Source organism: Clarias gariepinus, chromosome 6 (genome assembly GCF_024256425.1).
Source record: "Clarias gariepinus isolate MV-2021 ecotype Netherlands chromosome 6, CGAR_prim_01v2, whole genome shotgun sequence".
NCBI lineage: Eukaryota > Metazoa > Chordata > Actinopteri > Siluriformes > Clariidae > Clarias > Clarias gariepinus.
The window spans coordinates 23,389,445-23,416,634 of record NC_071105.1 but is presented as its reverse complement, the minus strand read 5'-3'; the positions used below and the strand labels follow the sequence as shown (position 1 = coordinate 23,416,634).

Below are 27,190 nucleotides of genomic sequence, written 5' to 3'. Positions count from 1 at the left end.
TTAAATTAAATGTGAAATAAAACTCAAAACAGTAAATTATTTATATATACAATTATATAAAAACTTCCAATTTGCTTGGTAGTATTAGGTTGGCTTAATGGGCGGAGCACTGTCACACTTTCAGCTAGTGTTTACATAGACCAACAAGCTGAGGTTAGCCATTACTGTGTCATGAAGTTTAAAAGTTAACATGAAATCTTTATTCACTTTTGTGTTTACAGGTTTTTTTTTAGCTTTTCTGAAAGGGCATCACTTTACCCATACTGCAGAAATTAAGTCCTAAAATGCACAAATAAAAACATTATGTGGATAAATGTTTAAATGGAAATGATACAATAGAATTGCAGTGAATTTAGTAAATGTCAGTGTAATCTAAATATCCTAAAATAAACTCCCTGAAAATGACAAAGCACTGAAAATTAGTAGTTAAATTATCTGATAATATCAAAGAATAATTTCAATTATCCTGCGAAACTGAATTATGTTCATGGTTTATTGTATTATCAGTAGTGAGCACAAAGCAACAGAATGCAGTTATTTTAAAGGTGTGTGTGTGTGTGTGGGGAGGGGGGGGGGGACTGTAATTAAGCCTAACATAACCAACAATACTATGTTTGTTTTTACATGCTTAGAGCCTGGAGGTGAATGTATGAAGAGAGTATCTCCTGAAATGTCTTATGGTGTATTTAGTGAAAGATGTGGACCAACTGATTAAGCACTGGTAAGCGTCTTTTCATAAGGCAATCTTAGAACTGAACAATATTACTGAATTGATAAATTAGCCTTGCTCAAAAGTCCAGGTGGCAGCTTTGGTGGTGCTCAAGTTTGAACCTGTGAGCTTCCAATCAGTATACTTTTTACAATCAGTAGTTTTTTTGCACTTATATGAAGCATTAATTTATTTTTACATGCGTACATCAGACACTGTTTTGCCAAGTAGAGCAACTTGTTTAACAAATGTCCTTTCTTTTGTTAGGTTGTTCAGAAAGATGACGCTCAGGCAGAAATAACCCTGTTTGTCCTCAGGGAAGAAGAAGACTGCCTTCATGAAATCGGGATTGTGACTTATTGAGTTTCTATCAGTCGCACATGAATGTTCCATGTTGTTTGGCCTCATCTATGCGCTAAACTTGAGCTATCTTGGTAAACTCAAACACACTTTTGTGGCCCTGTAGAAAATATTTAGAGAACGTATAGCTTATTGACAGTAAAATATAAAATTTTGGTCACTTTATTTGTCAAACAATTGTCAGATTTTTACATGGTTGGCAAATAGGTTTATACAGTTCTTAAGATTTAGTTATTAAAATTGCATTATTTTATTTATTTTATTTTTGTTTTCTGTCCCTTAGTTGGAGAAATATTAGTACAACAAAAAGAAAAGGTAATGTATCGTTTTAAGGATGGTAATAAATGTTTTTGGAGGAGAACTTGTGTGTTCATTATCTTCATTTTTAAATGTAATTTTTTTTAAAAGGTTGCTTACTTCATTTATAAATGTAACTTCCCTACATAAATTAACTTTTTTGATTTAGAAATACTTTTAAAAAAAGATTCAGAAAAAGACTATATATTGTATAATTCATAAAACTAAGTTTGTACGTAATCATATTTTTAACTTGAGAATAATGAAAAAAAGTACTACTATAATTTACTCCTATTACTTTATACTACATGAGTTGTTTCTCATGTAAAGTTGTTTCTTTCAAGGTAAACACTAAACTTTAATATAATGGTAAATCTTTTACTAAAGTGATATAATCAAGTTGTTACAAAGTCGGAAAATCAGTTTTACTGGCCTAAGGTGTTGTAACAACTTTTATTTTTGATTTGGATGGATGAATTTATTTTTGCTTTGGGGAAACTTAAAAAATATATTAATATCAAATAAAAATTAAACCTTAAATAAATTTATGACATTTGATTTGAGAGAAAGTAAAAAAAATTGCTTGTAACATATTGAAGCAATTTTTTTAAGTTGATCCAAAGTGTCATTTTTTTCAGTGTGTTTCATCAAAGGCAACATGTCCTTTTACTTTGAGATGGCAGGATATAAAAATTCAAAGGTAAATTTTGTATTTTATCTGTAATCTTAAATAAAAAATTATGGTCACTACTTAAAACTAAATAAACTATTTGTAACCAAAAGAAAGGTATAATCTCTTCCTATGAGATACATATTATAAAGCAATATTTAAAAACACATTATTTACTTGTTTATTTATTTATTTATAAATGTGTGAAATCAACTGAGGCTTAAAAGTGGCATCTGTGCAGGAGTCTTCCTATTAATTAAAGATACCTATTTAGTACAAAAAAGTTTTATAGAAAATTTATTTAAAAAATGGTTCTCAATCTTTATTATTTCCCGAGTTGTACAATAGGTTTGGACCCAAAAAGATGTCTGTTTGGATATTGTTTCAACTCTCTGAATTATCTTATAATTCAGAGTTTATACTGTTTGAGGATTTAAAAAAATATATATGTTCCACATTTTAACACGAAATGAACAAATAGTTACACTCTAAAAAATGATTCTGTGGCCTTGTAAATTTCAGTTATAAACAGGTTATGTTACCTTAATAAAATCTCTAAAAGTCACATACATGATTGTTTGAGTTAGACAAATCAAAATAAATGCCTAAAAAACCAATTATTCATTTTGTCTTAAATTTACACTATAATTTAAGTTTACTTTACTAGTAAAAATAGGTATTTGACTAACTAAATTATATTTTTAACATGCACTTAATATTTTTTGATACATTTCAATCAAAATATCTGGTAATGGAGTAATTGTACTGATTAGTTTCAAGAACTACAATTATAAATTATTCCAACTCAATATTCTTTATTTTTAACAACAAAAACTTAAATAATTGAGTAAATTGCCCTGTGCAAGTGCTCATGGGAAGTCTGGTGTAACATTAGAGACAAGAAGGCTGTGAGAATGGACATGAAGCACCTGGAACATTCTGGAACACTCCTTACAAATCCTGGTGAGTAAACAGCTAACACAAGTTACTGTAATAATGACTCTGTCTGCCTGCACACACAACTTTATAGGGTGTGAGTTACTGTTCTGAATCCTGTCACAGCCGAGCTCCAGAGCTAACGATAGCTAGCAACAGGCCAGTCCTGGGGTTCATAGTGATTTAGCTTGTTAGTTCCAACCACCAAACTGCTCAGCTAAAGCGCGTTTAATACAGACACTTAAACTCTGGTGTAAAAGGAGAGATTTAACACCGAGCAGCAGCGCCGAGATTTAACACCGAGCGGGTTTCTCGGTGTAACCGGCCGCGGTTGTGCCGCAATATTTGAATTTCTCCCGCCAAATGCGGTGATTTTGCGCAGCCTACCGCCACTGTGGCGAGGATATAAAACTAGCACGTTCAAATACAGTAATTAACGCATTTGTACCGGTCCACCTCACACACTGAACCGCGAGTCTGCTCGGTCACTCCGACACTTTAAGGAAGAAACTCAGAACAAATCCGGTTTAAACGGCAGAAATGAGGTGCAGTGTCCGGGTTCTGGCAGTGTTTTATCCGTTACTGTATATGAGTATTTTTAACATGATTAAACACTGAGCACGCAGCGGCAGATGTTATAAAATAAATGTGCTAAGTACTGTACTAGTAACTAAAGCTATGAAATATAAAGATTTAGTGAAAATACAACATTTCTCTCAGCATAAGAATTGGGAGAAAGTAATATGGAATTTAAATATTGAAGTGAAACATTATGTATGTTCTGATATGTAAGTGAAAGACCCTAAAACTGATTGATTTTGTGTGTGTGTGTGTGTGTGTGTGTGTGTGTGTGTGTGTGTGTGTGTGTGTGTGTGTGAAACATGTCATATATTTTCTATATCTCTTTCACAGCACCAACACCACTAATGAAGAGAAGTTGAATAGAGATAAAACAGGAGGTAAATGTCAACTTTTTTAAATGTTACAGAAGTATTAAATGTGTAACCATTGAATCAAAGATAGAAATAGACTATTAGTCCAAAAAGTATGTATTTGAACGGAAGTACTATTTTACCAGTCTGGTAGACTTTATATTAACAGTCACACTTGTACTTACTTGTATACTATTGTTCCTTTTTAGGTGCCAGCATTATGGGATGGCGGTGTAAGCTCTGCACATTTGTCATATCATCAAAAGGAATTTCGATCATTATTGAGTGAAGCATGGTACTGTTGGTCATGGATATTTAGTGTCCTGTGTTCATTTAGACTGTCATTGCTTTTTTAAGAACTGAGAAGGTCTGCACACACATTTGTATGGATCCCACAGTTTGCAGGAAACTGAAGTGTGAAGGTGTGCAATCTTTCAGATGTAAAATGTGACTCATTAGATTCTAATACAAAAGTCTACTTTCCATGTGTTAACTGTATAATACTTGTGGCAGGAGTATTGTTTCTGAAACTGTTTACTAATAACATAAATTCAGCTCTTTGTTTATGATCTTGTTACATGTCATTTGCAAAGTAAACCAGGTTGAGTTTAGACTTCATGTCTTGTCAAATTTGGCAAATAAATGTTTAATTAAAATGAAAATGTGTGTATTGTTTCTTTCATTCATTTAAAATATTTAGTAAATGTAGCACATTTGTTTATTAAATAATAGTATAATTTTCAGTATCTTCTACCTTCCATTTCAATTATATCTACTCAATTATTTTACTCATTTTCACTTTTCATTAACTTCTAATTTTCATTACATTTACTCAATTTTGTACATCATTGTATTAAATATAGTTATTCAGGTCTACTTAATTTTTTTACTGACTTGTACTCAATTCATGAAGTATATTTTACATGATTTTTATATATTTTTTATATTTACTCAATATTTTTAAGTGTAAAAATGTTTCACCAAAAAAATTGAGTACAGCACAGTTTTATTTTTTAGAGTGTAGCAGGAAGAAGGAACAGGTTCCCATTTAAGAAAAATGTCTGACAATAATGACCCTGAATCAAATTTACATTAATTAATACTGTAAATAATTAGTGTCATGGCCAGGTAAAATACTCTGGCTAATAACCAAAATAATAAACTGAATGCTATCCTTCAATCAAATTGTCCGTTAATGAAACGGACATAAGCCAAACACATGTTTTTCTTCAATTGTCAAAATATCATTTATAACATTATTCAAAATATACATGTACTGTCACTTTCACCATAGAGATGGCAGTGGATAATATTATAATGTTTAAATGCCAATATAAAATGGAAACATTTTATCCAACAAAACAAAACTGAATTATTCAGCGTTTTACATAGAGTATAGCAATCTATTCAGTTAAGAGATAAGATGCCATGACTGATATTTAACACAAGTTATGGGTCTATTTTTCTGTTTTTTTTTTTTTTTTTTTTTTACAGAAAAATATTACATCTACTATAAAAGATGTGTTTGATATAGCCAGTTAGAAAATGTAATAAATATTAACATTGCTGTGCTGTAACAAAAAATTGCACTTTACAACAGGGTCTTATTGCAAAAAAATTCACTTCAGGACATGAACAGCAATTGTAATTAGTGTGAGTCTCCATCACACCACGCTGATCTTATTTTCAATAACAGGACATCCTGTAATCCTTTACTTAACCTTACTTCTCATTAAGATATATGCAAAACATAAGCATATTTCCTTTAATCTAACTGAGTTTTCAGAATGATATATAATCAGAAACATCAGGCTACCACTCACTTGTTCAAATGTATTCATGTTATTCCTATTAACAGCTTTTTATTTAATTATTTTTTTGTGTGTTTAGCATTTTTTTCCTTGTCATACTCTAAAAGAAGAATTCTCTTTTTTAAGGAAGAGCTAATGCACCTTCTCTAAGGAACTTATTACTGCACTGTGTTCATTTTAATGAGAGACGTGTCCTTTTTGTGATATTAAAAAAGGATTTCCACCAGCAAGTGCTGTCATATGAGTAGCTTAAGGGAGAATAGGTGAGCATATGAGGTGAAACAAAACTCCTGAGTTAGTGAAACCAGGCTGTAATGTAGAAAACCCTAAACATTCATTTTCATTTAAACCTAGTCTAACTCCTTTGCAAGCAACATATTTTCCAGTAATACTATTATTCTGAGATAGCGAAACTATACCACAATGTAACATATTGTGAGTGGGCTTACCTGGCTATTACGCCTTGATTATAATCACAAAATAAAAAAAAATTAAAAAGTTTTCACTACAATGCAATAAGGATGAGAACTTTTCAAAACATTGCCCTAAGGTCAAATGTAGCTATATTTGGAATAAGCGTGAAATCAAGTCAGAATTAAAAAGGAGAAAAAAAATTACAAAACAAAGATGGATCATTTAATTTACTAATGAGTACGAAAAAAAAAACAGCTGTATTCATCTTAATAAATCAATGAGCCCTTCATCCAGCATTAATAATCTTAATTAGTTATTATACTTGTGACTTGAAAACTCCCCTTTCCTCTAGGATCTGCATGTAATTAATTAAACTGCAACTCTTTGAGACACACATTACATGAACAATTGGACCCCCTGAGAGTTTATCAAAAGCCTTTCTAATTAAATCACTATGCTAAAATTTGTATACAGGTGAAATGACGATAAGAAATACCTCATAAAGAGACAGATTGGCACTGGTGTCACTGATTAAATAAAAGAATGTGTTAGCACACTACATTTTTTGAGGAATAAGGTTAATGTTTTATTAATGATCTTTTGTATGGAGGCTAAAGTCAGATCAAAGGTCATTAATAAGCCATGAGTACAAATGTGATAAGACTGTGATTGTCCTTTGGATGATGTTACTTATATGAGAGAAGTGTCTAGGGTAAGTTTAGCATGCTTTTATCTCGCCACATGGTGAGAATTCTCTGAGATAAAAGCTTTTTGAGGAAGTATGCCCATTATGTAAGAAGATAGAAGTGAAGTGCTAAAATATAATTTAACTCTCCTGGAAGAACAGAAAACCCATACATACATTTTTATGCACACCTATCCATTTTTATGCACTCATCAATTTAAATTTTAATTAAATCTTTTTTCTTTTATTTTTTTTCTTTCATTTTTCATTAGGGCTTCTTTTTCTGCATACTTCTTCAGATATTAATTTTATATAACCTAACCTTCAAAGACAGTTCCAAATTGAGCAAATCTTACTATTTGCCTCTAACTATTTTAAATACTGTGCTCCTAATATTAAAATTTCTTGACGTTTCCATAGTGTTTTGTAAGAACATATATTTTTAAAGCATTTTACATCATAATTTTTTTTTTGCTGTGCTTGAAGACATAAAAGCACACCCCCATTTAAAAAATACACTAAAAGCTTACTTGTCATTTTTCATAAAAATGGTGCCACCATATAGTTCCATTCAAAGTAAATATGAGAATGTTTTGTTTAGGCCAGCTCATAATCAATTACACTGTTTTACACATTAGTGCACAACAGGAATATATAAATTGATATTATCTGTTGAAGCAAACCAAATTGTGAAATACAAGCTAAAAGCTATCCTTGTACCAAGCTTTATTAAAGGAAAAGGTCAATAATATAGCCACAGTAATGTGTGCAAATGACTTACATGAGGGGGGGATTTAATTAGTTTAAGTTACTTATAAATTACTTGATACATTGCAGAAAAGGGAATTAGTGGCAATTGCCTGGGAGAGCTAGGGGTGCCTAAAACTGCTGATTGCCTCCATCAGAATTCTTTGATCAGACTCCCTCCTCTAACCCACTTGCTAATTCAATGCCTGCACTTAAGCCTAAGGGATGTGACTCCTTGACCATGCTGCTCGTTTGTGGTACTATCTAATTCCATCATAACCAGATGCAGTTAATAGACAGGGGATAGGTAAACAGATTGGGTTATACTGGCTAGATTAGTACAGCCATATGCATATTAAATCATTTAGATTTTACAACAGTGATTTAATAAAAATATTTAATGATAGCTGCAGCTGGATTTTGGATACATGACCAGCTATCTGGGATTTATTTTGTGGGCCTAAACTAGAAAATTTTGATATCTAGGAATATTATTTTATAGAGGCAATACAATAGCAGATATTACACTTATAGAGGTGGGTGACAGTGTAAAGGTGTCATCAACAAAAGAACTGCACCTGTAAAGTGATTACAACAGTACTACAGTAAGTGGATGATAGATAAGAAGTGACAAGCCAGTTTTGCATCAAACCATTAAGGCCTATAAAAGACCCTAAGCCTTATGTCTTATGTACGTCCACAGATCTACTTGCTTGGCTCAGAGATCTCCTAGTAAGTATACTTTAAAGATAAACCCACATCTGTGCAAGTCACAACCAATCCTGTTCCTTCCACTTCAGCTGCTGGTTATTGTACACTAGCTCCTTTACAAAAGCTGCAGTGCTTCCGTTTGTGCAGATGTTCAAATTAGTCCCAAACAGAACATGATATGACATCGAGCCACTTTGCCAAGGAATGATGTAAGTGCCAATTTGAATGTAAAGAGAAGCATCAGAACTTTTGTCCCCAGTTCTAGGACGAATAAAATTTTTTCCTATACAATCAGCTTGGAAAAAAACTAATCATGTTAACATATTTGCACTCTTATGCACTAAAACAAAATATTAGCAAGGAGAAATATTAAAGGGAAGTATTGGCAATATTTTTTAGATGTTTTAATAGGCACTCCTGACAGGCCAAATTTCCCCAAGGATGATGACTTGAACTATGATACCCATCATGGGAGATGGGATTTACAGTAATTGTGGTTGTTGTGTGCAGATGCCATAACACACCCAAATGATCCATCACCTCGATCTCCTAGTCCACTTAAGTAGCGTCTGTTTTTTTGGTCGTTAATTAGGCATGATCTTGTTTTTATTCCTTCTCATTGTGGCTGCTGACAGGGATCTAGTTTTAGGTCTGGACTGGGTCATGGGATAAGTCACAGGAGAAAATAATTGTTTGCAGATTAACACTAATGTATGATAAACTAAATGCACTTACACCATTCTTGCTATAACACGTGTTTACAAAATTATTTTCTGAGTGTTCAGATTATTTAATTTCAAATAATTCTTTAATTTTTTAATAATTTTTAAATGACCTTTTAAAATTTTTTTAAAGACTTGCTGCTTTATTTGCAATGCTCTGAATGCTCATTATGTAATAGTGTGACTAAAATAGTGTGAAGGAGCCAAACAAATGTGGAGAAACTATAGAGAAAATTAATCTGCACAGGGTGTTCAAATCCAAATATAATTTAGTTCTAGATTTACATTAGAAAGTTTTGTATGAGTCTACAGTGTAAACGGAAGTCAGAAATAACTTTCAGAATACTACATAATACATAAACTCCAGCATAATTTTATCTTAGAGTTTTAAAAAGAACAGGTCAAAGTCTGATGTTGTGCTCTATTTTTGGGGTGTAAGCTTCATTTCTTGGATGGTTTTGTAGAATTATTAAGGGAACTTATTGATAAACTCATGTACTGTTCATTAAACAAGAAAAAATAGATGGTACAATCTGTTCTCACTATAAACTTTAATAATATTAGGAATAATAGAGCCACGAGAGAAATAAGAGAGAAAGAGAAACAGAATAAGCTAATTAAGTTTGCAGAATTTTAAACCTGAAAACACTTTTCTAAGCTAGGAGTGTGTCAATCCATGATACTCTAAAAAGCTTGCACTTAAAAAATGCTTGGACCACTGAAAGGGTGACAAAGGTGCTGATGTTCCCTTTTTTTCCTGATTGTGTGCTGCATCCTTTCAAACTGACCTTCACAAATCAGTCCCTGGCAAAGTGGTTGAATGTCATTTACTGGGTATATTCTCCATTTGTACAAAAGCTTTCTTCTCTTCACATAAAAAGCAGATCCTGAAGTAGAGTCAAGCAGAGTGAAAAAGAAGAATGAAATATTGATTGGTTTTTTATGTTACTCGTTTTTTTTTTTTTTTCAGTTTTTGTAGGACCCCATCCTCTGTAGGATCTAAACTCATACACAAATTAAAGTTTAAACTCATGATGATGGCCATCAGAAGCATGATATAAGCAGAGAAATCAAAGTGGGAAGCAAACCCTGTATTTTTTGTGCCCTTGTCTATCTGTGCTTCCTCTTGCTTGATATAGGCAGAAACATTTATCATTAGAAGTACCAGTGGGATAATCTCTAAGCAAACCCACATACAAAGGTTTAGAAGGTATTTCTGTAAGATCACATATACTATATAACCAAATATATGTGAACAGCTGACCATCATACCCATATGTGGTCTTTCCTCAATGAAAATGGAAAACAAATATTTGACTAGAATATCTTGGGATGCTGTAGTATTAACAACCTCCTTCATAAGAAAAAAAATTACACTTTCCCTGTAAACAAAGCAGTGCCATAAATTCGTGGTTTCCTTGGTGAGAATAAAGCATGTGGCCTCCCAAGACCTCTGGCCTATTCAGAGATTTTTTATTTTTTTTGCAACTTCCTTCTAAATGCCATTTTTTGTTAATGTATCTATACATATTTAATGAGAGGTGATACAAAGTGAAGCACAGAACTAATTTTCCCCTTGAAATATAGCAAAATAACCTGTCAGAGAGTGTCAGTCACACAAATGAAATACATGAATAATCTTAATAAAATATAAATTTGGGTTATTAATTATTGTATGCTAACACGGTATGTACTATGCTTTCAAATTTTGTTGTTGTTGTATGCGTTAATAATCCAAAACTAAACAGATGTAAACAAACCTGATTTCACACATTTTCTTTTGCATGTAATGAATGAGAACATGTTTTTACCGATGATGATAAGCATGCAGACCAGCAGGGCAATGAGAGCTCCTGGACTAAGGGCTGTGCCCATGCTGAAGGCTGTGGCGTTGCATGACTGGATGACTCCGTGTGGGTCACAGCCACAAACATGAATGGTAATTGTGCCAGTCGTGCTAAGAGCAGGAGGTCCACTGTCCACAACCAGGATTGGCAACAAGTACATATTCTGCTCCTGTCGGTTGAAACCTGATCGCTGGGTCCTAATGCCTGCTGTGTGGTCTAAAAAGGAGGAACAGAAAAGATTAGAGTAAGGAAAGTGAATAAACTATTTCTGTCATTTAAACATGGCAGTTATTTCTATGGCTTTTCATTTATTTGTTTGTATATCTTTTAGTCTGCATAAAATGAACATTTTGCATTTTGATGATATGTTTTAATGTTTTGATTGTTTAATAAAGTAAGTACTGAATGTTAAATTTTGATTTGAACTTAAGCTAGCTGAAAATAAGAAGCAAAAAAAAACCCTAAAAAATGATATATATATATAAATGATAAATACAGTATAAGACACTGACAAACTGCAGATCTCGTTGAAAAACTAAGGGCTACCTCAACCAACAGACTTAAATACACACAACTGAGCTATCCATCATAGATAGAAACCATATATCATGTCATCTCTGTGACTCATGGGTGGGTTTTGATAAATCCTCCCTCATTGCTGATTGATTCTTGTTACATTGTACTTTGGCTGTACTATTTGGCTTGTTTTTATAACAGTAAAATATACTACTACTAATAATAATAATAATAATAATAATAATTATTATTATTATTGCCTTCATCATCGTCAATTCGTCATCCTTACAAAATGGGGGGAAAATAACATTTACAATAAACTTCTAATCATATAATATAATTATATGATTTACATGAAGAAAAAACTAACTAGTGAACTGCATAGTTCTGAAAAGCAGAACAAATCTGCTTTAGATTCCTCACCATTAAGCACAAAAAGTGATTATGCAGGGGCACTTAATGACTTAAGAAATTGAGTTTGCTCACATAAATTTAATGCAGGTTGCCAACTATTTGTTCATTCATTGATCTTTTGTAACTATTTTGTGTTATAGGTTGACAGCATTTTATAGCAGCATCTTTGAATTCCCGCTATAATAACAATGGCAAGAAATTGTTCTGTATTGTCTGGAGCTAAATATAAATTCTGTCCTTAGCACTTAATTTTATAGCTGAAAATGAAGATGTTTCTAATACCAGGTTTACCAAATGTCAGTGTTTACAAGCATACAAACAAATTAATTATGGATTTGGATTATGTGTGCCCAAAGTCAGTTCTTAAAGAAACTGGGCACTGTCATTCAAAGCACATAGCAAAACAGTAATATTGCTCCTTGAAAAATATTAGGGGGTATAACAGTTTTCTTCTCTTCTAGGCCTATTAGTGGCATGTTTGTCTTCATACATCAGAGTACATGAAGATAAAATGCAAAAAAAAAAGCCACCATAGAACATGAAAATCTAATGTGACAGGTTAACAAATGTTTGTCCATGGAATCAGTTTTGTAGTGGGGGGTAAAAAGAGTGGAAAGAAACATGTTATTATGAGAGACACAGGAAACGTGAAAGAGAGAGCAAAAGAGAGGAAGGGAGGTGAAAAAGAAGGCAGATATGCAAGTACAGTCTTGTTCAAGGTCTGTGTCTGTTGTTCATCACAGTTTTTACACAAAGTGCCTGTAAACCTGCTAAATTATTATTTTTCTGCTGGAGTGTGTTATGTTTCCTAAAGTGTCCATACTGTTTAAATCCCTGATGATGCAAAGTGCTGGTGTGTTAATGCATGTGTGCGAGTGTGAGTATTTGCTTAGGTCATTCTACTCCTGGATGGCCTCTGGAGCTCAGCTGACATTTCCCATGCTCTCTTGTGTTGACATTTTCATTGTGTCAGATGATTATCAATCTTGGCTTTGCCATGTGTCACATTCACTTGTAAAACCCTTGACGCTATTGCACAATCATGTTGAGCTCCAGTTAGGAAAATGGAGCCAAAACAATTTTTTTAAAAATGTGATGTGTAAATATTTTTTTCCATATTAGCTACTTTTACAATAATAATGGGACGAATTGAATAAATAATTAATGTACTTCGTTTTTATTTCTGTTCATAAAGATAATGACATCTCAATTCTCACCTTTAATGTCCCACAGTGTGAAATGACGGTTTTTGGAGGCTTCGGGTACAAGTGTAAAATAGAAGCGATGGCCTGACTGAGGTTCATCTCGGTCCACAACACTGATGGTGTGAATGAGCTGCAAGAAAGAAAGATAGATAGATAGATAGATAGATAGATAGATAGATAGATAGATAGATAGATAGATAGATAGATAGATAGATATGCAAAAGGATACATAAAAAGAAAAACTGTCATAGTAATTTGCACATTGACTCTCTATTACTACCACCATGCTGAGTTATTGCACTCTTTAATGAATCACATTTTAGCTGTAAATCAAGGATGGAGAGCATGAAAGTGGTTTATACAGAAGAAAAAATAGGAGTATTTGTGATGGATGTTTTTTTTTTTAAATCAGCTCCAGTTATTAAATTAGCACTTTCTGTAAAGTAACAGATTGATGTACTTAAAAGAATGAAGGGAGAGAATAGATCTAGATGAATGGATAGAGGGAAAGAAAAGGGAGAAGAATAAGCAAGCACTACAGACAATTCCCCTGGTTTCTTATTGCTCTTTTCTCATTACACGCTTCTCAAAAGGCTCATGCAGTATTTATGTCACTCTTCAGGGAAATCCAAATTGGAAATTAGTCAGGATTGAAAAACTTCCCTCAGCAAATCTTTCTCTTTTTCTTTCAATCTCAGCCACCCTTAAGTATGAACAAAGTCAAAGAGGGACATTCATATAATAAGACAAATAAAGAGAAGAGCTTGCAAAGAATAATGAAAAACTGTGACATGCACATTTATAACCATATATTGGCAAAGTTATATCAAGGACACAATGCTTCTTTTTCAAGTTTTGGGTGTTAGTCCCTTATCCTGGGGGACTTGGCTGTGTCCACAAATTCTGATTAGAAGCTTAAATGTGTCTTTACCATGAGAATATGTACAGCAATTCTACTTATATTATTTAATATATTTTTTATTTAAGTAAGAGAGAGAGAGAGAGAGAGAGAGAGAGAGATTGGTAAAACTTGTTCTTTTTTTGTCCAGCTCAAACTTCTTAACTAATTCCATGGCGTTCATTTGGAGTATCATTTAAGTGGAATGTGGTTGTGTTTCCTATGCTTTACAGTAGGTAAGAATGGTATCGGAAATATATGAATAAAAAGCTATAAATAAATTTTTCCACATACTTCCACATCTATAATGATCAATAATATATCCATGTAATAAAACAAGGTTGGAAATGATTTGAGAAAGTTAGGCTTACAGCACGACTTACAGGCCTGGAAACCCTGGGTAATCATGTAGTTATCATGGCAGTGCCCCAAGTATGCCAAGATTTAACTTCTCTAGGGCTAATTTGCAGGCAAGCATAAAAGAAGGCAGAAAGACCTACAACCAAGCAGCAACTAAAAGTGGACCTGAAAGGCTGACAAAACATCTTGAGTAAAGAAAGTCAGCATATGTTGATGTTCATGGAGTCTAGACTTTGCACACTCATTAACTGAAAAAGGATTACATTTAAGTACAGTGGAACCTCGGATTATGAGTAACACGGTTTACGAGTGTTCCGCAAGACGAGCAACGATTTTTTATAATTTTTGACTTGAAAAACGAGCATTGTCGTAGTTTACGAGCACTGAGTATCATGTTTCACGCATGCGCTTCTTGTTTTGACACCGAGCGTCACGTCATCACAATGAGCCAACGTTTTTTCTCTCTTTTGCAGCGGAATTGTAGGTAATCGTCTCTCCTGCTGGGTGAATACACACACACACGCGCGGTTTTAAAACTGTTTAAAAATTAGCAAGGAACATCGTTAGTCACACTCGCGTGAGCGCATACTAACGGGATCACTACTGTAAAGTAAAACAACAACAACAACAACAAAAAACAAATTAAACAGCTCCTCACCTTTAAAAACAGTCGCAACAGAGAATTATTTAAAATTGGTATGATATTTCGAATAACGAAAGCTGGAATATGTTCCACATTAGTGCACAAGAGGCTTAAGAGACTTCTGACTGCATATGACAAGACATTTTGCAATTAAACATAGCAGTAGTAGCATAGTTTCCTTGCCAGACATGCTTGGTGTCTACGATCACCAGGGTTCAATGTACATATATGTTATAATAACAAACAACACCAATAACCATTATCATCATAGTCATTGGTTATTATTATTTTATTTATTTAGTTAGTTTTTATTACAATTATTAGCACAAGGGTCTATGTTATCTTTTTATGTTCATCATAAGGTTGTCCACCAACAGGATTGCATCTAACCCCACCCTTCATCTTACAGGTGGTGAGCCCACAAGATGGCTCCACATCGCCATTTTAGGCTAAACCAGATTGGTTATTTGGGTGGCCAGATCAGCAGATGCTCTTCTGCAGACACCACTTAGACCTCACTATAGGGGTGGAACCTGGTAACCCTGTTGTTATTGTTTTTATTGTTGTTGTTTTTATTCTTCTTCCTTCTCCTTATTTTCCTCTTCCTTCTACTGCTACTACTACTAATAGTAGCAGTAGTAGTAGTACTAGTATTAAACATAGCGTAGCAATAAAATAGAAAGCTAGAGAGAGAGAGAGAGAGAGAGAGAAAATGGAGTAAGCAGTATGTAAAAGTGTATTGAGTAGCAACTATTGCTCCCTCGAGCCTGATCCGCTAATTACATTTTTATCTAACGCTCCCCTCCTGACCTTTGGACTAGGTCTGGATTGGTGGAAAGATATATATATATATATATAAAAACAGCACATTCTCTACAGTGCTGCAGTCTGTTTAGAGAGATTGCTTTCTTCTCTGAAGGCACTGAGGAGTCTCTTAAGCCAAATTCGAGGAAATTTGTCTGTTCATGACTTGCAGACAAAGTAAACTGTTAGATCAATAGATTGCTCCTTAGTATTAGCACTAGTATTAGCATATATAGTATGTATATATCTATGTATGGTTATGTGTTATAACTCATGCATATTTCTCTGTTCATGCAACTGTCACTGTATTATGCCATTTGTTTACACACCCTGTGTGCAAAGACATGTGCATGTTTTTTCCTAACATTATTCATCTGCCTAGAACATTCCCAGGGGAGGACAAAGTCCTTGTGATATGTCAGTGAGGGCTGCTCAGTGCTGTTTGATGTCTTGTGCAGAGATGACAGCCCTCTCTTTCCGGCGCCATTCTTAGTATTTGCCTTTCCTGCACACACACACAGCACTATATGATATCTGTCTCTTTTAATCAGATTGGCTCTTATGCCCAAATACCACAGGGTTAGCAGACAAACATGGCATGCTAGAAAGCCTGCTTCTTGTGTCAGTCTGAATGTTGGCAAGACCAGAAAACAATGTCAGATTAGGACAGAGGACAGAAGTTGAAAGTAACATGACCTGAAACACAGGGAGAAGAAAAAGAGAGAAAAAAGGAATGGGGCATATTCTCCTTTTTAATGTGTCCTTTCCATTTTAGAGGACTAGGGACATGGTGGGTTTTACAAGTTATGATTACAGGCTGCTTTGGGGTAAATGAGTTGGCAATGTAAAAGTGCCTTTACTGTGGTGTGTGCTCTCATATTTTTTTGAATTCACAGTGAGTTTAACAGAAAGGATAAGGGGCATACAGATCCCAATGTTCTCACTCATTTTTCCATCTCACACTACTGTTAGCTGTTCCGTACATTTGCTTCATACTTCAGTTTTATCTTTTCTACCATCCAGATTTTCTCCTTTCATCCTCCTCCTTCACCCCTTCAATCATTTAGTGACATTGACTTCTACCTTGGTGTGATATAATTTGTAAATGTTTTATGTGTTTTGCCACAAGCTCACTCTTAATTAGACTAAACATTTAATTAGCAATGTGGGTGTCCTCGAACCATATCTCCTCTGAGTCACTCTTGTGTGAAGGCAAAAAAAACAACAACAACACAGACCTCAAGCTTAGCTTTGTCATTCAACATCATAATGTTGGTGTTTGTTTAATCTACTGTAGGTGGCATTAGTAAATGAATCAAAGGTAAATAAAGCTTTTGGAATGTAGTAGATTCATACTAAATTGCTATAATAGGATACTTTAAGGGTGCCAATAATGCAAAGCACTGTAATCATAGTGCCTTTGAAATCGGGCCTGTTCGTTTAATATCCTGAGCAGATATCATGGACTCAGATAAGCACATATTATCTTTATCAGTTGTCCAATTGCATAAAAATACATCACAGGACAAAACTTTTAAATGAAAGAACTAAATTACAATATTTATGTAAACATTAATCACTTCAAGGAAACATGCTCAACAAGTGCATATTATTATAATCAAACACTGGTAGATATACTGTATTGGGTATGTGTGTGTGTGTGTGTGTGTGTGTGTGTGTAGGCTTAAGACTAACAGACTAAACTAGACTGCTGTGTGATAATTATTCATCTTGGATTCGCTTCAGATATGTTTTATGTCAGATTCTTAGGACATGTAGAGGTTACAAAACATGTAATAAGCTGTGGGTGTTTAGTGGCTGATTATGTCAAAAAACATATTTTTAAAACATACAGCAACTACAGAAGCCTACAAAGACCAGTCTCAATGAATAGGATCACTGATCACTGCAGCAGTCTATGCAAACTATGATGATCACAGTGCTACATTTTATCTAATCAAAAAAGAGACCTTAAGAGGGGATGGTGCTCAAAGTTAAAATGAGGCACATGGCACTCTAGTCTCTGTCTCTATCATTTGGGTTGTTGTTACCTGCAATCTTTTCATTTACTATACCTTAACCCCACATGGAAAGAACCTATATGAGGATATATGCGCATATATGAAACCTATATGCAGTATATATGCACATATATCCTCACCTATATGAGGATATATGCGCATATATGAAACCTACAGATGGAGCCACGTCAAATAGCCGCGGCCGTACGAATGGCGTACGGCTGCCCTATGCACGCCGTAGTCCCCCATCCTTTTCCTTCGAGAAAGGCGTGTCAAGATTTCACACTAAACACGCCCATTCAAGCCCTATTCATGCATTTACCTGGTTCCACCACTATATGGCGTTTCGTTCTCAAGGACACGTTAACACAAGCCAGCAATTTAGCTGCAGTGAGTTGCAATCACGTGATTTTAACAACCCACCCTCACCCCCGCCGAACTGACGCTGCCAAACTGCACTAGAGATGAAGATGGCGGCTTAATGGACTATTCGCGGTTAGTGGTGTTTTAATTTATAACATTTGTTTGGGATTAGTTTACAGTTTATTTCCCAGTTTAGTTTTTTTATCGGCCGTTTTGAAAATCACTGGCAGCACCAGCAGCGGTCAGATGTAACTTTAGATAACTTAATGATCTGTTTACCAAGTCCGGATTTAACATTACAGCTTACTATCATCTTTAACTAAAAACGACACTAAAGCTTCGAAAATACTATTAATGTCCCTATTACAAAAGCTGCACTACCGGAAGAAGAGTGTTTGTGCTCTATAAAAATGCCTTTAGAATGTGACCGCGTGTTGTCTGAATAAATTCAGCATTTATTTATTCTTTGGGTAAGAGTTAATCTGCAGGTTATTTCTGTGAATATAATGTGATGCAGTTCATGAAGGACACAAGCTGAGGATAGATGTACAGGAGCTCGCAAGCTAAACGCTCATAACCGGGTTTATATTTTTCTCAATTTGGCCGTGACTTTGCGCGGTAGCGCGAGCGCTTAGTTACCGAGCTGGATAAAAACTCTGAAGTGTTTATCAGTTAAGGAGTGGGGGGAGGGGGTGTGGGAGGTGTGTGTGTGTGTGGGGAGGGGAGGTGTGTGTGTGTGGGGAGGTGTGTGGGGGGCTTCAGTACTCGGGAAGTTATAGTTTGGCTTCAGAGATGAACTAATATATACGAGTGTTATATCGCCTAACTTATTTGTATGAAAAGCGCATTAAGTAAATTCTCGGTTAATTTAATGCAGACGATAATACAGACAGACCGGGGTTAACACTAACAAAGTTCACTGGTTAAAGTTATCCCAGTTTATTTACATTCCAGAATTCCCCAAAACAGTATTTTACACACTCTGTATTTATTACAACTAGATATTCTGTAAAGTTTATTTATCTTTCTCTTCACTAAATTCTCCTGTTTTCTTTAAGCAGAGCTCCGCTGTGGAGGATTGGGGGGTCAGACGGATGACGGTTGGCCTTTTGGAGCTACTGGAGGAGCCTGAACAAGCTGTTAAAAGGAGACCTAGGAGGGATGACGTCACAGTGCAACAGCTTTAGAATGATGTTTGGTCAGGTCTACTGTATATTCTGAACATAGAATTGCAAATTGTCTGATACTTTAGGGGGGAAACAAAGAATTAAACAGTTCCATCTTTAATATAAAAAAAAAAATGACATTTTAATTAAAGAGACTGATAAGCAGCTGGTGTTATCCGGGTATTTTAATGACCTTTAAGCAAAAATTAAACATGTTTTCACCTGTTTTATACAAATTATTGTTTTACCTTTGACTAGTTTTGGAAGAATAAATTTTATTTTTAAAGTCATGTGTGCGTGTTTTAATTGTTGGGGGATTGTTTGTGTATTTAAAAATACATTTACTTGAACCAACAACTTCAATGTGCAAAAAATGGGAAATATTATTATTATTACTGGTTCTAGAAACAAATGAAAACAACAGTTAAAAACTTGATCATATGTATCTGTGCTAGTTTGTGTTTGTGATTATGTTACCCATAATCATTTTTTCTCAGTATAAAATTTTTTTGGGGGGGTTTAAGAACTCCATCAAAAGAGCAAAGACAAACTTAGAAGGAGTGGAAGGTAAGAAACCTCAGTGGAGAATACTGACTGTGACATGGTGCTAATTGCTCTGTGTGTGTGTGTTCTTGGCAGGGGGAGGGGTACTTCAGACTTACTTGTCTGTGCCCAAATGTTTGTGTTAAAGCAACGGAGAAATGCAGGAGCGCGCGCGCACACACACACACACCTCTCGACCACAAACGCTTTAACTGTCGTCTTGTAAATCGTTGATTAAACCTATGAACACAGCTGTTCAGCATCAGTCCTAAACACAAGCGCAGGGTCTGTTTTTGTCCTTAATAAAAATACACCAATATGTTAATAATTTACACAATGATAACATGTTGTTTATGTTTAATGTTTATTTTGCAGGAAAAGGTAATAAGCAATATTTAAAATAAAACAAACCAGGAAGTAAGTGTTTCATACATTAAAGTGCTTTGTATAACCAAGTGCCCCAATAGACATAGCAACAGTATACAGAGTGTGTGCGCTGTGGGGGATTGGAAGGTGAACGAAGATAATAATTTACAAGACAAAAGACGTTCAGAGGTGTGTTATGCCCTAACCCCCCCGCCACGTATTGCCCCCCATTACGCAATCGCTATCTTCAAAGAAAAGCTGCCGCCCCTTTTCATTCAAACGCGTTAGCGAGTGTTTTTTCTTTCCCTACGCTCGGTTTTGTGAACACAGTTGCGTTCAGTAACACGATGGAACCAATTACCTAAACAGCAGCAACAACAAACATTATGATCACACTGTTGAATTTATATTGCTTAAATATTTCACAGCTCTGTCCTCTTTGCATTGCTACGTGTTTATTTACTTCCTTTTTCGCATCGCACGTAATGCATTTTAAAATCGACACTATCAAACTTGGAAATGATATAACATCCAATCAAACATCACGTTATTAAAAGTAACGAATTTGTCACTACTCTTCTATTATGCGTTATTAATCGATCGGCGAAAAAAAAACATCAGCGAAAACATCAAAAATACAACGAAAACAAACTCAAGCAGAAGTAAAATTTTAAGCTTTACTTTGCAGCAAAATATTATCTACCAGTGTATTAAACGGAAATAGATAAAATACACCGTAATGTAAAATACTGTAAATAGCCCGCATTTATATTCCGTACCTACAACGACTGGTATAGATAAATTACAGATGTTACCGTGTCTTTAAGTATTAGTAAGGATGTCGTGAAAAATATCGCAATAAGTAGTTTCATTAATTAATTAATAATTAATTTAAAATAGCATAAGCATCATTGATTGTGTATTGAGGGATTTAAATCTGTTTTATGAATCGTTTTTTATCCCTCTTTTTTACCACATCATCTATTTATGAAACTATGTTGACGTAAGTTATGTTATATATATTAAATATAGTAACCGGCTCACCTATATGAGGATATATGCGCATATATCCTCACCTATATGCAGTATATATGCACATATATTCTCACCTATATGAGGATATATGCGCATATATGAAGGCCTATATGCAGTATATATGCGCATTTATTCCTTACCTATATGGGGATATATGCGCATATATGAAGCCTATATGCAGTATATATGCATATATATGATAATATATATGCTGCATATAGGCAAAATTGAGGTGCATATATGTGCATATACAGGTCATATAGGTCTCCTGTATTGCTTCTTTATATCCACATATAAGCCCTATATGTACATATAAGATATGTCTCCTATATAGGTTATGGCAGGATCTGGTCATTTTAGCTCATATCTCACTTTGGCAACTGTCATACATGATGCGCTCATATTTTCTATTATTAAGGCAATAACTAAGAACTAACTAAATAAAAAACACATTTTAGAATTTCTGTCGCTTTATCTGCTAATGACCCGAGGCAGGACACGCCCACACGCCAATTACACGGAAATCAGTCCGGCCAATTTACATACTAGGCCACGCCCCCGGACAAGGAAACTCTTCAGAATGTTCTGGAAAGTGGGAGGAGTTTACATTTACCTCAGAAGAAGACTGTGTGGCCCTGACGACGAACGGGGAGCATTTTGAAGAGAGAATCCAGGAGGACACACTGGGTAAGTTATTAAGTCTTATATAACTCTTATTCTGATAATATTAAACTAATATTAGTAAATATTTTCCTCACTTCAGCTAGCCCTTGTCAGCTTGTGTGACACATTGGCTTTCAATGCCATTTACATAGTTTAGGTAAATCATGCTAACATGCTGCCTTTCTGTATGTAGCACAAACATGATATTTCCCGGTGGCTAAGCTAATGCCTTATGGAGTTTACAGATGTTTATAAACGTTTTAATAAATAATCATTTATTATTATTATACTGTCTTATTATTTTTGTCTTTTCTAGATGCTACATTGAAGAAGTGGCCGGCAGCCACCCGAGGGCAGACAGGCACATCTATCAATTCAAAGCTCACGAAGCTGAGAAGGTCCTCAAAATATATATATGTTTTCTTCCTGTTGAGTTTTTTTGTCTTATTTTTGTTCTTTTACTATTTGATTGTTCTTAAAAAAATTAAAAAATTTAATTTCTACATTTTGGGCTTTTATTTATGTTGTCTAACAGCTATGGATTTTAATAATTTTACTAATATCTAGGTAAAAATATAGGTGCATATATATGCACATAGGTACATGTATGCATGTGTATATATAGGTACATATATGCACGTATATATGTACACATATATGTACATATAATATAGGAAAACGGCCAATTTTATATATGTCACATATATGTCTATATGGGTACATATATGCACGCATATATGCTCGCACGCATATATGTACGCATATATGTACATATATGTACATATAATATAGGAAAACGGCCAATTTTATATATGTCACATATATTAAAAACCATATCAAACCTATATTAAAACATATATGTTTTATATAGGTTTTTTCCGTGTGGGACGTTTCTCTTTCACTCTGCCTATGTCTTCATCTCCTCATCTGACATAACTTTCCACTCCATCTAGGAACATGGCACACCATGTTCTTCTAATATATTCTTTTATTAACATCTCTTGCACCTAATCAATAACAAACCCACCCCAAGTAATGTTAGAAAAAAAATTAACAGAATGTACAATGTAAAGTAGCAATGTTTTTGATACTGTCTGTAATTAAATGCATTTATCATTTAAACAACTGGTACATGTACTAATCTAACATATTGTTCTCCTTATAATCATATAGGCATTGACCTCACACAGCTTTATTTTATTTTTTATAAAATTATGATTAATAAAATAAATAAATATATATCGTATATATCGCTTGTTATGTGCATGTGTGTGTGTGATGCATTTATCCCCTCATGGCTCGCCGTAGATGGGTAAGGGCATGCGCACTTCCCGCTCAGGAGTGTCGTGAGTTTTTGAGTTCAGTTTGAGTTCACTTGGAGGCCTATATATAAATAAATAAATAAATATATATATATATATATATATATATATATATATATATATATATATATATATATTTTATATATATATTTATTGAGATTTTGTGTAATAGACCAACACAAAGTTGGTCCAAAGTTGGTCCAAAAAAAAAAAGAAAAAAAATCTGTGGAGATAGAAATAGCCTCCAAGCACTCGAATTAGACGACATGTTTCTGTCGGGTGGCCGGGAGGGCGGAGCCTTAATAATGCCCCGCTATGCTCAAGAGTCGGGACTGTCGGCCACCCAGTCTCGACCGGGTCTGACTCTTGCGAGACGTGAAGCATACAAGGAAAGTGTTTTGAGCCGGGCACCCCCTCTTAAAGATTGGGGTGCGGCACGCCGCGCTTCGCAATCCGCCTCAAAAAAGTTGGACCGGCATACTGTGTTCTTCACAAAGAAGTACTGAGGCTCATGTGCCCAGGACCATGGTGGGGAGAGGCACGCAACGGGGAGAGGCACGTAGAATGCCTTTTGAGAATAAAGTGTTCTCCCTGCCACCCCCAGGAGGTCATTGTTCATGCTCTGCCACCACTGGTGTTTCAGGCACCACCAGTCTCCAATAAAGTGTTTGTTCTTTGTTTTTTTCCTGCTATGTTTTAGGATGCCGAACATCTAACAGTTAATAAAATAAAATAAATAAATACAGCTTTAAAATGTTGACTGTCAAAGTGATTGTTTCTCAAATCCAAGCAAGCAATTGATTTGTGACAATCGATCTGAAGAACACATACTTTCATAAAGAAATATTTCCACAACACAGGAGGTTCCTGAGGTTCGCTTTCGGCGGCAAGACTTACCAGTATCGGGTTTTTCCATTTGGTCTAGCTATCTCACCCCGCACATACACCAAATGCATGGATGCAGTTCTGGCTCTTTATGACTTCAGGGCATCCGTATTTTGAAATACATAGATGACTGGCTGGCCCAATCTTAGGAGCTAGCGCTTTGACATTGAGATGTCGTCCTAGCTCACCCTTGTTCCTTAGGATTGAGACCCAGCGTCACGAAAAGTGTGCTCTTTCCTGTTCAGAGGACAACATTTTTGGGTGTCACATGGGATTCGATCGTAAGGCGGGCACAGCTGTCTCCCGCTTGTGTCGAATCCATTCTCAACCCCCTTAAGGAACACAAGCTAGACCAGACAGTGACTGTTCATCACTTTTAGAGATCTTTAGCTCTCATGGCAGCTGTATCCATGGTGATACCTTTGGGCCTTCTGCACATGAGGGCATCTTAGTTGTGGCTAAGAACCAAGGCATTTCACTCGAGGGCCAAACCCCAATAAGGGTTACGCGCCAGGGGCTTCGTACCCTCTCTATCTGGTTCAGACCCTGGTTTCTGACTTTGGATCCCACTCTGAGTCTGTCTTGTTGTTGCACGATGCTAACGACAGACGCTTCCCTCACGGGCTGGGGTCGGTCTTAGATGGCTGTCCAGCCCAAGGGAGCTGGAGAGGTCATTTTCTCACGTGGCACAACAATTGCCTCGAAATGATGGCTCTATTTCTGACCCTAAAGCACTTCCTTTAGCAGTTGACATGGGAATGGAAACCCCACCCCGAAGTAGTCAGTCAATCTGGAAGAGATTTCATGTAGCAGAGGTGGACCTCTTTGCCTTGCAGGAAACCACAAATGTCCCCTTTACTACTCTCTAACTCTTCCAGCTCCCCTGGGTCTGGACGCCTTGGCCCATACATAGCCCAGATTATGCCTTTATCCGTTCTCCTGAAAGCTCTGCTCCTGGGATCCTTGGCGAGGTTTGCGCCTCTGACTGATTTCGCCCCGTTGGCTGACCAGAGTGTTGTTCTTGGATCTAATATCTCTCCTTGACGGTCCACAGTAGGTGATTTCAGTAAGTAGGGATCTTCTGTCTCAGGCGCAGGGGACAATATTTTATCCCCGGCCCGAGCTCTGGAACCTTCACAATCTTCACAATTAAAAGATACTGGTCTTAACCAGCCAGTGTACCTGAAACTATTTTAAGTCCTAGGGCTCCCTTTTCTAGAAGAACTTATGCCCTCAAATAAGTGATTTGAAAGTTGGTGCATGGCAATACATGTAGACCCAGGCCACTGCCAAACCGTTTTAGTGCTGGAGTTCTGCAAGAAAAGTTGTCCTCGGGCTTATGTCCTACTTTTCTCAAAATGCACGTAGACGCTATTTCGTCTTGTCATGTTCTGACTGACAGGGTTTCTGTGGAAAAGCACCCTTTAGTTGCCGTATTATTCATGGAGCTAAACAGTTGAGGCCGCCTATTAGAGCCACTGTCCCTTCTGGGGACTTATCTATTGTGCTCGAAGGTCTGAGTGACACCCCTTTTGAACCACTAGAGTCAGCGCCTGTTAGGGAGTAACAGCCATGAGAAAAACCATCTCAAGAGTCAGAAACCTAAAGAGAACTCCAGATTTATGTTCACCGCACTAGCCAGTGGCGTAAGTCAGAGCAGCTTTTCATATGTTACGAGGACCACAACTGGGGGGGGGGGGGGGGGGGGGGGGGGTAGCTTTTGAAAGGGAACGTCTTGGGTTACTTTGCCGTAACCCTGTTCCCTGAAAACGTGGGAACGAGATGCTGCGCTCCAGTGCCACACTATTTGTGTGACTGGACGTCCTTTCAGACAAAATTTATCTAAGGAATGTTTTCAGTTCACTCCTATTTATAACCTACAGGTGCGCTTCATCAGATGACGTCACCTGACCGAGGTTATATATGCCAAAATTTGGCGTGTTTAACACTAGAAGCGCCGAGCAGCGGTCATTTGACCGCAAGGGGGTAAAAAAAAAAATAATACTTCACACTCGATCAATTTCCAGGACCCTCCTTTCATGACTTTTCCTAGTTCTGTGAGCTTAATCACCCTGTATGCTTAAATTTTTAAAATCGCACCAGTAAAAGCCAGTATAAAGCTATTTTGCTCTTATTTACGTGAAATCGCTAACAGCTGCGCGGCGGCATGACGTTTCCTGTCTTTTCCAACCTGCGATTCTCATTTCTCTCAGCAGATGGCGCAAGGGATCGCGCCAACTATCTATGCGTCATTCAGTGCGTATATGTAACTATCACAGGTTTCATTCCATATATGCAGTTTATATATATATATATATATATATATATATATATATTATAATGGCGAATTGTCGATATTTTACGGAAGCATATGCTTCCGTAAAATATCGACAATTCGCCATTCGTTCTGGCGTTGATAATCAGCGATATTTTATAAAGGACATTTAGGGAATTTCGCTTTACTTAATTTTATAAGGTTTTGAGAAAATTAATTAGTTTGTTCGTTCTGTTAGAAGCTTCCGTGAAATTATCTCTAAAACAATATTGTTTTACATATTACATATGTAATGGCCCCTCCTGAGGATATAAAGCCTCATTATTAAATTTATATAAATCAGATCTACCACAGCAGATAATAAACTATGCTATGTCATAACCGAAGCAAACACCACGATTATGCCTCGTTTCGTTCAGTGTTGCTAGGCAACGGACCACGCGCCTAATCGGCGGGAACGTGGTTCACTTGGCCGCGGTGTATTATAAACCTGCGAATTGTTTCACTGCTTATGCATAAAAGCGAGGGAAATGTGAAAGTGATGTGTGGCCACTGAATGAGAACTAAATCAAAGATTTCGGTAACTACACTGAGTGTAACATCTGCATAGTGACACTAAACAGCTGAACAACTTCACTTTCCCGTTTACCTCTGAGAAAGAAAAAAAGCTGTATGTTGTTTGTTTATATGTAGAATGTTTATAAAAGTACACGAAGTAGGCGCGCGCGCGCACAGACACACACACACCTCCCCTGAGCCCTCGGTCAACATCTAATGACCGTCGATATGCAAATGAGTCAAGACGTAGCCTAACGTGGTGTCCTGTCGGATTTCAGCGGTCACGGAGAGGAAAGACTTTGAAGCAGTTTC

The 27,190-nt window shown here is 35.8% G+C and overlaps 1 protein-coding gene across 1 annotated transcript in view; it reads right to left on the bottom strand.

Moving 5' to 3' along the window:
* Positions 1 to 27,190, bottom strand: part of LOC128526487 (cadherin-22) — a 366,248-nt gene that overhangs the window by 3,187 nt on the left and 335,871 nt on the right. Inside the window, exons 10-11 of the mRNA XM_053498379.1 lie at positions 12,989 to 13,106; positions 10,806 to 11,057 (exon numbers count right to left, since the gene is read on the bottom strand). Coding sequence (XP_053354354.1) covers positions 10,806 to 11,057; positions 12,989 to 13,106 — 370 coding nt within the window. The remainder of the gene's footprint in view (positions 1 to 10,805; positions 11,058 to 12,988; positions 13,107 to 27,190) is intronic.